Source organism: Gadus morhua, chromosome 13 (genome assembly GCF_902167405.1).
Source record: "Gadus morhua chromosome 13, gadMor3.0, whole genome shotgun sequence".
Lineage (NCBI taxonomy): Eukaryota > Metazoa > Chordata > Actinopteri > Gadiformes > Gadidae > Gadus > Gadus morhua.
In genome coordinates this window covers 15,975,409-15,984,975 of record NC_044060.1, presented here as the reverse complement: position 1 = coordinate 15,984,975, position 9,567 = coordinate 15,975,409, and the positions used below count along the sequence as shown (strand labels likewise).

The following is a 9,567-nucleotide window of genomic DNA, read 5'->3' as shown; positions in this document are numbered from 1 at the left end:
GGCAGCAGTCCCCTGAGTGTACATGTCAGCTGAGAGAGAGAGAGAGAGAGAGAGAGAGAGAGAGAGAGAGAGAGAGAGAGAGAGAGAGAGAGAGAGAGAGAGAGAGAGAGAGAGAGAGAGAGAGGCTATTCAAGGCACTTGTCCTCTGTCTCCCTCAAGCATGAGGGCAGCACAGGGGAGGGAGAGTGAGAGAGGCGAGTGTGGGGGGGGGGGGGGGTGCGCACACACACACACACACACACACACGCACACACACACACGCACGCACGCACGCACGCACGCACGCACGCACGCACACACACACACACACACACACACACACACACACACACACACACACACACACACACACACACACAGCTAGCCAGCCACATTTTCTCAGGCAGCTCGGCAGACGGACAGCAGCAGACGGTGAGTATAGAGAGGGAGCGAGACAGACAGAGCGCACGGCAGGAGAAAGAGGGGCTCGGACATCCACCGAGGAGCGGAAGAGGAGTAGCCTACTACACCAGGATTTATCCCTTTCCTTTTCATCTTTTTACCCTGTGAGTGGAGTAGACTAGGAACTGAATCCCTGTGATCTCCCCCTGGCTTGAGTTAAACCTGCTCCGCTGCCAAAGGACCTGCTACTTATTTCCCTCTGCATTAGTCCTCAGTATGGCAGCCACGGTGGGACACCGGGGCGAAATGTCCCAGACGATGGCGACTTGTTTTGCCCACTGGCGTCTCACCCTGTGCGCTATGTTGACCTGCTTCGGCGGCGGCGCGGTGTGGGGCTTTAACCTGGAGACCGCGCACACGCTGCACAAGTTGGGGGACCGCGGCACCTTCTTTGGCTTCTCACTGGCTCTCCACGAGCAACTTACCCCCGAGCCGCAGAGCTGGTGAGTAAAAGGAATCGAACCTCTTATTAAGTTAGCTATATTCATTTTTTTGGAGTCGGAAGCGAAGGAGTCTGTTTCCAGCACATGCACCTGCTCATTGCATGGTTAACATGTCATTACAAGACATGAGGCCTATATGCAGGAATGCACAAACCAAGTGGTCCTATTGGCATATTAAGCATTGAACGCTATTTACCCAAAGGGCTTATCACCCTGCTTCTAGGCTCTGATTTTATATAGTGGATAATAACTCAAAGAGGGGCTAATATGTATGATATTGACTGAACTGCTTGGCATCAAACATTGTAACAAATTCATATTGTAGTAGGCTATAGTTTAGCTGTGACAGAAAGCCACCATTGTGTTCTGTGGGTTTCTTGTTTAGTCAGCATTTTGATGTTGAATTTGCCTTTGGATTTACCCACTCATTGCAATCCCATAAACATGGTCGGCCTACTAGGCTTCTTCTACAGCGTGAATGGGGGAGTGATATAACGGGGTGGTGGGGATGATATTGTGTGATGGATGTAGCCTATTGTCTACTCAGCATAAATAGACCCTGATTTATATTGTATGCGTATAAGGAGAGGCAGAGAGTGGTAAAGAATATGTTTGTTCATGCTGAATCATTCTAAGATCAAGATCGTAGACATATTTCACTGGTGCATATTTTCCACGTTGTTTGATCTAGACCAGGGGTTTTCAAACTTTGTGTGTGGACCACTATTTGTAATAAAGAATTTTCGCGGACAACCTACACATAATACAGTATTTCAACACACCTCCATACCTGAATTAACCGCACCTCTTATGGCCTACTACAATAACTGGTCATTGCATCAGTACAACAGTTCTGCTAAAATAAAGTTGGCTGCAAACAAGAGATGTCAAATATTTGTATGGGAATTTTCTGGTTAAATTATTGTTTTAAAAAAAGCTATTATTTTATATTTAATTTTGCTGTTCCATGGACCACCTGCAGTACCGCCACAGACCACTGGTGATCCGCGGACCACACTTTGGGAATTAATGATCTCAGGGCTATTCAATTAGTTTTGAATGGGGGCCGGTTGGTGGAAATGATCCAGAATGAGGGGCCCGAAAAAAAAGCCTAAAATTGATGAGCATCATACAGTGCATATATTTTTTGTTTATTTTATCAAATAGAGACCAACAGCTTATCAAAAACAATCCCTATTTGATTAACGTCATAGGCTGCCTGTTAGTGTTTAACAATCTTATTAGTTCAGGAAAAGACAATAGGTTAACTCTGCAACAGCTTATCAAATTACATAGTTATAGGTTAACTCAAGAGTGCAACAGCTTATCAAAATTCAGGTAGTAATAACAGATTATCAAAATACAGGTAGGCCTAGGTTTACTCAAGAGTGCCACAGCTTATCAAAATACATAGTAATAGATTACTTTAAGTGCAATAGTCTTTTCAAAAACAATCCTTATTTAATAAACATAGGCTGACTGTTAGTGTTAACTGGCATGCAGTGACCCTCTTGGTCAAATGTGACATCTAATGAAAGAAATGGCATTTGTTTGATTTAGCAAGAGCAGTAAAATCGGGAGTATATGACGTCATGGCAATATGCATACAGTGGTGCAGGTGCTCGGCAGTGAGGGATGCGCGATTACTAGTTTTAATGGCATTCATGTGTGAGAATGCGGATTCACTTGTAAGTTGAGCCAAACATAGTGAGGACAAAAAGTGCAAGACGCCTTGAATTAGGGAATGGCTGACTTCACGAGTCCAGAACTTTTCTGAACCTGCCAGCTGTAATGACTGTCGCAGGTCAGCTGATGACTGAATGAGTTCCAGTTGTAAAGCTCCTTTGCTTTCACTGCAAACTCCCCCACAACGTCCACACAGAAGGGGTCGTTCACAAATCTCATCACTTCAGTGGGGATACTGGGATTTTCAAACCTCGTTGCAAAGTTGGTTTTCAATGCATTTATCAATCCTGTCATTGCCTCAGTGGTTTGTAGACCTGCAGTGCGCAATGCTGGGAAAATAAGCATTTTTCCAGAATATAGATCAGCAGAAAAAATGTCAGCCTTTTTTGAAAAGCCTTGAGTCTCTCCACAAGTTGCGCGACTGTTTTATCTCTGCCCTTCAGCTCCGTATTGAGTAGGTTCAGGTGGTGAAAGACGTCGCTCAAAAATCAAACGGCTGCGTGAAACTCTGCATTTTCTATTAGACACAGAAAAGTGTGAGCTTTTTCTGCTTTGAATTATGGGGAAACATCAGGATCACTTCCTTAAGTTTGCAAAATCATTTCAACGCATTCCCTGGCGGAAAAGGCGGTGCTGTAAGCTAGACGTAGAACGAATGAAGTTAATAATTGCCATGACAGTCCATGGTCTCTTTTAACTCACCATTTAGTTTTGCACACAGGAGGCTTTGGTGGATAAGACAATGCAGCAATCTCTGCTGTGGCGCCACATCTGCCAACCTAGCGGACAGTCCCCGTGTCCTGCCCGACATCGCCGGCGCACCGTCCGTAACCAGCATATTGATATGCTCCAACCCCAACTGGTTCTCTCTGAAGAATGAAATAACTTTTTCGAAAAGTATCTCACCTGTCATATGTCCATCCAGTGGAATTAATCCAAGTAGACCCTCACAAAAGCACTCTCCATCAAAAAATCTAACATAGAGGCACAGCTATGCTACATCGCTGCTGTCGGTTGATTCATCAATAGCTAACGACATCATCTCCGCTTTTTTGAGTTTGTCCAAAAGAGTCTCAAAAACATCCGATGCAAGGGTCTCTACTGTCCATTTTTTTTTTTCACTAAAAGGGCCAGTAAATATTCCTCCGCGGGCCGGGTTCGGCCCGAGGGCCACCAATTGAATAGCCCTGATTTAGACGTTAAGGGCTTTATTTAAAATTAGATTGTACATTTCTGTGTGTACAAGCGTTTGTGTGTGTGTGTGTGTGTGTGTGTGTGTGTGTGTGTGTGTGTGTGTGTGTGTGTGTGTGTGTGTGTGTGTGAGTGTGTGTGTGTGTGTGTGTGTGTGTGTGTGTGTGTGTGTGTGTGTATGTGTGTCCTCGTGTATTATCTTTCAGGCATTTGTGTACAAATAGTGACTTTGTTGACTTGTAGGTGATTAGCTACGTGCATGTGCTGAGTCTGTTTGAGTGTTTGTGTGTATGACTGACTGTGTGTGTGGCCAAGATGCAGTCAGCAACTACATCAGTCAGCAACAGAAACCCCATAGCTGAAGTAGATTATAACAACACGTCTGTGAGGAGATGGTGAACTTTATAACATATTCAAAAGATCATAATATTTGATGTAAAAAAAAATGTGTTTACAAAAGGAAAAACGAATGAAACCATATATTACGTCAGTAAAGTTCTGCATACTCCTCGATATTCAACAATATACAGTTTTCCAGCAACAGTAAATGTAGGGACCTGATCCGTGTCACGGTGTTAGAGGACCCCGTTTAGCTAGGCAGCTCCATATTTAACTGTTGCCTCTCCTCAATTTACCCAGCCGTAGTCTTCCTGTCGCCGGGTCAGACCTGGCACTGTGACATCAGCAGCCAGAGTGTTGGCTGGGGAATGGGGAGCCTGCCAGAGGAGCCCCCCGTCTGTCCTCCCCACGGTCCACTTTAGCCCACTGCACACACACCTATTTTAAACCCTTGGTAGCAGAGACTCTGTAGTAATGTGTGGTCGTAATTTATTCCAGGGAATAATCCTCCAAAGGAGCTGTCGCCGTTCAAAGTCCTGTCATCTCCTCCGGCCTTTGCAGTGATACGTCCTGGAATTAATTTGGCTGGCTTAAAGGTCATTGGTTGATCAATACAACTTGTTTTTCCCAATCAGCTGAAGTGATCGATCAACCGAAAGTGCAGCATGAATAATCATTTCCAGTCATTTATAATACGCTGGGTGATATCAGACGTGAGGTCATCTTGATGATGATATCATATCTACTCCCTAGTTTGCCTCCAATATTGTCTATTCTTTCAGCCCTAAGTCATAGACATTGTAGAAAATAATAAAACGTGGCCTTAAATGCCCCATTTTATAGCCTTTCAGGTTTTTGATTTCAAAGGGACGGTTGCAGGCGTGAATAGCCTCCAACCTGCAATGTAATGAAACACTCCCGACTTTATGCCGGTGGTCACATCATTGGAGAGCTCTATCTGAATGGAGCATGAACCCGATCTGGCTGCTGTAATGATCTGGCTTCTGCTGAGTCAGCGTTAGTCACAATAGTGTCGGCATCCGATAAGACTGTAGTGGTCTTGAGGTTTGCTTGAGTCATGTTCCTTTTAGGAGGACTATATTACTGGAAACCAATTCAACGCAGTAAAGAGAAGGATCAGACGAGCTGAAACGACGAGGCAGCTGGTGGTTCTTCGATGACGAAAGCCTGACCACCCCGAGTGCTCACACACGACGCGGGGATTCAAGGGGAGCCTGTGTGACCCTGCCTGATCCTGCGTGGAGCGTCAATATGGCCGACCGCTTCAGCCGCCAAGGGGACTTATGGTCAGAGGCCCCGCTCTGCTCTTGCAGACTACCTTTCCCTACGGCAGCAGAGGTCAAGCAATCAACTCTGCACAACCCCGGCCTCACCATCCATGCCCCCACTATCAGCCCACAGACACAAACAGGCGCACACACAGCTCCTGCATGCACGCACTCACAGCACACACTTGAGCACAGCTACTGAAGCTCCTTGGTGACTATTTTGACTGACATGTTGTTAGAAAAGCCCCGGACGCTTAAGGTCCAGCAGGAAGTGAAAGTATAGCACACGGGTTATCAGACATGGCAGGTTATTTTTCAACTTATTCAACATAGTAGTAACAAAGCCAGTGGGAGTGGGAAACTGCAGTCTCCTGCTGCAGTCAAAAATGTCGGCGTGTGAGGTGGCCGGGTATTCCTGACTTGTTTTCTATTTATAATGATATTAGAGGCTTTCCACTAATAGCGTGATGACTGATGAAGACAGGAAGTCCTGTAGGCTGAGCCCTCCTCCTGTCAATATCCCCTAAGTATAGTGCCTATCTACTAGGATGTGATTCATTGTTTTGGACATAATTGAAACAAAGAGTTCAATAAAAAATGTCAGTTCTGTGTGTTACAATCTATAGGAGTTTTTTTATGACTGGAACAATATATACAACACTACCTACGTCAAGACAGTGCTAAACAGGGTTACAGTCTGAGCTTTTTAATCTACAGTTTCATAATTTACTTTGCAAACTCTCAAAAGGTCTTGACTCTCCGTATCAAATGACTTCGCTATGACATGAAAATGCATGAAATCCTATGCTCTGTAATGCATCCTTCTGATATAGACTTGAGAGATTTCCACCCTTAGTGTTATCTTTTATTATTTTATTGTGGTCTGTACCTCTTGATCCATAACACAATTTTTCACTCCTAGAGATGGTAAGTGGAGCGCATATAGTAACTTTTTTCTAGCAATAGTAAATGGTTAACAACAAAACAGCCTTTTGGCTACAAGAAGATCTTATAGTCCAGTAACCGCTCTAGAAACATGTATGCTTGCATGGAAACCAGCTACAGAGTTGCACACGTTTCACAGCAACAATGAACAATTTCTTAGGCAGCTGATTTGCATTATAATACTCCTATAAAAGCAGTCCTTTGAGCTCAAGCTTAAGGGTTGACAATGAACCTTCCCCCCTTCCCCTCCCTAATTCAATTCATTATTTTTCCCTCCCTATTCTCTCTCTCGTTTTGTGTGTCCCCCAGCTTTGTTCCTGGATCTCCCAAAGGCCATTCATATGAAAGCCTTGTAAATGTAGTCGCTCACCCTGTTGCTGTCCTTATTTATACGCACAGGAACAGAGAGTGCAAAGGGGGTTGGCCTTACAGTGAATAACAGATAAGCACATACATACCCCCACACACACATTCAGACTCAGATACAGGCAAAGCTATATTTGAGTTTGCACTGATTTACACTCACAAGCACACACACACACACACACACACACCCACACACACACACACACACACACACACACACACACACACACACACACACAGACACACACACACACACACACACACACACACACACACACACACACACACACACACACACACACACACACACACACACACACACACACACTGTAACTCCTAGCTTTTATTGCTCAAAATTGAAGTGAACAGAAATGGAATTTGCTGACCATTAAAGAAGATGTAAAGATTTTATTTCAAATTCCATCACCTTAGATTGTTTGAATGGTTTTATTTGAACGCACATGTATATTTATATATATGAAGTTACATGGCAGTGTTTTACAACATGTTGGACGTGTTAAATAGAGACTATGATGTTGACACACGCCCACTGACTGATTCACACAGGAACCCACCATACAGGGGGGTTCCTACGCCACTGCTCTTTGCCTCCCAATTATCCTCCCTGCTTAGCATTCTCACTCACTGACCCTCCCATTGGCCTGGCCCGGCCCTGGATAATAGCTCGGCTGGAAGAAGCCGTTACTGGCAGAGAGCTTTCAGCAATATTAGTCTTTGTGGACCACGTGCTCTTGGGGGGAGAGGGCTGATCTGCAGAGTCAGGAGGAACACACGCTCAGATCTGCAGAAATGTCCAGTGTGGGGGTTTAGAGGAGCTAGAGAGCTTAAACGTGCATCGTACTGATGATAATGGTGGAAAAGATTGTGTTTTAGACACTGGGCGTGTAGGTCAAAGTATTCTATGAAATATTACCTTTAATCACAATTTTCATCACGATCCTCGTCCAAATTCATAAATTGCATGTGGTCTGATTCAGCTGACATTATTTTGGCTGCTGTTTCTATTATCTTCAATGCCGTTTTTTGAAAGAAGCATAGCCCATGAAATAGGCAAATTTCAAGTGCTTTTAGCAGTGTGTATTTGTGTGTGCTTGTGTGTGTGTGTGGGTGTCTATATGTGGGTGGGAGTTTGGGGTGGCCCAGCTTCTCTCTTGACTTTTAACCCTGAGATTCAGAGATTAATAATTCATGACAACTCTAATGCGTGTTTGTGAGTCCAGCTATTATGCCTAGTCTGATAAAGGTGCAATTTAATCAATTGGCTGATGGCAGCTCTTTTGGGAGATACCATGAGACACAGACAAAGGGGACATTTAAGTGAGAAGATATTCGATAAGACTAATATTTCTCCGAGACGCCATCTGACAAAACACAAAAGCACTGACAGTGATCATTCATTTTGGTTCTTTATACAAATACTGATGTAATTTGCATGAGCCATCTTTCAGATTGCCTCTTACAAATACGGACACCCTTCCACAATAACAATTATAGGATAATGGATTCTTCCATAGATCATCCATTGCGATTTAGCTTTCCATTGTGGTATATGGGTTGTCTCTTGGTATCAGGGAGGAGGAAATAGATAGCCAATGCTGAAACATGTGCGATACCCTTTCATGCTCCAAACCTTAGTATTTGTTGAAGGTTGTTGTTGTTCTTTGTCATATAATATGGCTCTCCTGATTAGCTAAATGATTGGAGGCCCCAGGTTTGCCTTCTCTCCAGGGACCTGGGACCTGCTCAGCGATGTGGGGAGGATTCCACAGGGAACAATGTGATTAGAATCGCAAAGATGCAGTCAGGAAGCATCTGTCTCAATTTTGATTCTGTCATTACGAAGAAAAATAAAGGAAGTCTCTCTCTCGCTCCCCCTCCTTCCTTTGTTTCTCTATAAATCTCCCTGTCTTGTATTCCATTGTTGTTTGTGTGTGTTGATGGGGTACAAATTGAGCAATTTAGTAGCAAGAGAAGCGACAGAGATGGGAATTGCAGAAGGGCCCTGATGTTTTATGGTGTAGATTTGCCAGGCCAAGATGCTACTGAAGAAAATACCAAGCGGAACAAATGAAAACATCAATGTTCAGAAACATTTGAAAAATGGTTAGGATTAGAAATAATGCAGAAAGAAGATGGATGCATGCATGCATGCATGTATTGTAGCGGGCCAGTGGGTGTAGGGTTTCCACGCTACCAAGTCGAACAGATAAAACAACACAACACACAGAGAGCAGTTCAAAGGCTGAATGGTTTATTCACCTTGTAAATAAAACCAGGGTGGGAAAAGGGTAATCCACCTCCTTTATGCTCCAGTCTAATGTCTGTCCAACACTTTGCACCTATCTCTTTCCCTTAGGCCATTCCGTGCGACACACAGATCCTGCCTGTCCTTTGCTAGCCCTAGCCCTAGCCCTAGCGCCAGCGCCAGCTCTAGCTCCAGTTCCAACTTCCCCCCCCACATGTCTGTTTGCTAGCCCTCTTAAGCCCAAGCACCCCTAGTTAACGATCCTCAGGCTTGCCTCGTTAACGGGAGGAAGTCCATATATGGCGTCTGCCACAGTATGTATGTATGTTTGTATGTATGTATGTATGGATGGATGTATGTATGTATGGATGGATGGATGGATGGATGGATGGATGGATGGATGGATGGATGGATGGATGGATGGATGGATGGATAAATGGATAGATGATTGTTCGTATGGATGTATGATTGTTCGTATGGATGTATGGAATGAAGGAAGGGAGGAAGGAAGGAAGGAAGGAAGGAAGGAAGGAAGGAAGGAAGGAAGGAAGGAAGGAAGGAAGGAAGGAAGGAAGGAAGGAAGGAAGGGACTGTGTCTCCA

At 44.4% G+C, this 9,567-nt stretch overlaps 1 protein-coding gene across 5 annotated transcripts in view; it reads left to right on the top strand.

The window, feature by feature from the left end:
- The first annotated feature begins 341 nt into the window (after window positions 1–341).
- The window catches only part of itga7 (integrin, alpha 7), a 35,290-nt gene continuing 26,064 nt past the window's right edge, over window positions 342–9,567 (top strand). For 2 of the 5 annotated variants that reach the window (XM_030375333.1, XM_030375332.1), the window contains exon 1: window positions 342–884. In XM_030375333.1, coding sequence (XP_030231193.1) covers window positions 658–884 — 227 coding nt within the window. In that variant the 5' untranslated portion in view covers window positions 342–657. The remainder of the gene's footprint in view (window positions 885–9,567) is intronic. The other 3 variants (XM_030375331.1, XM_030375329.1, XM_030375330.1) reach the window with 2 other exon arrangements.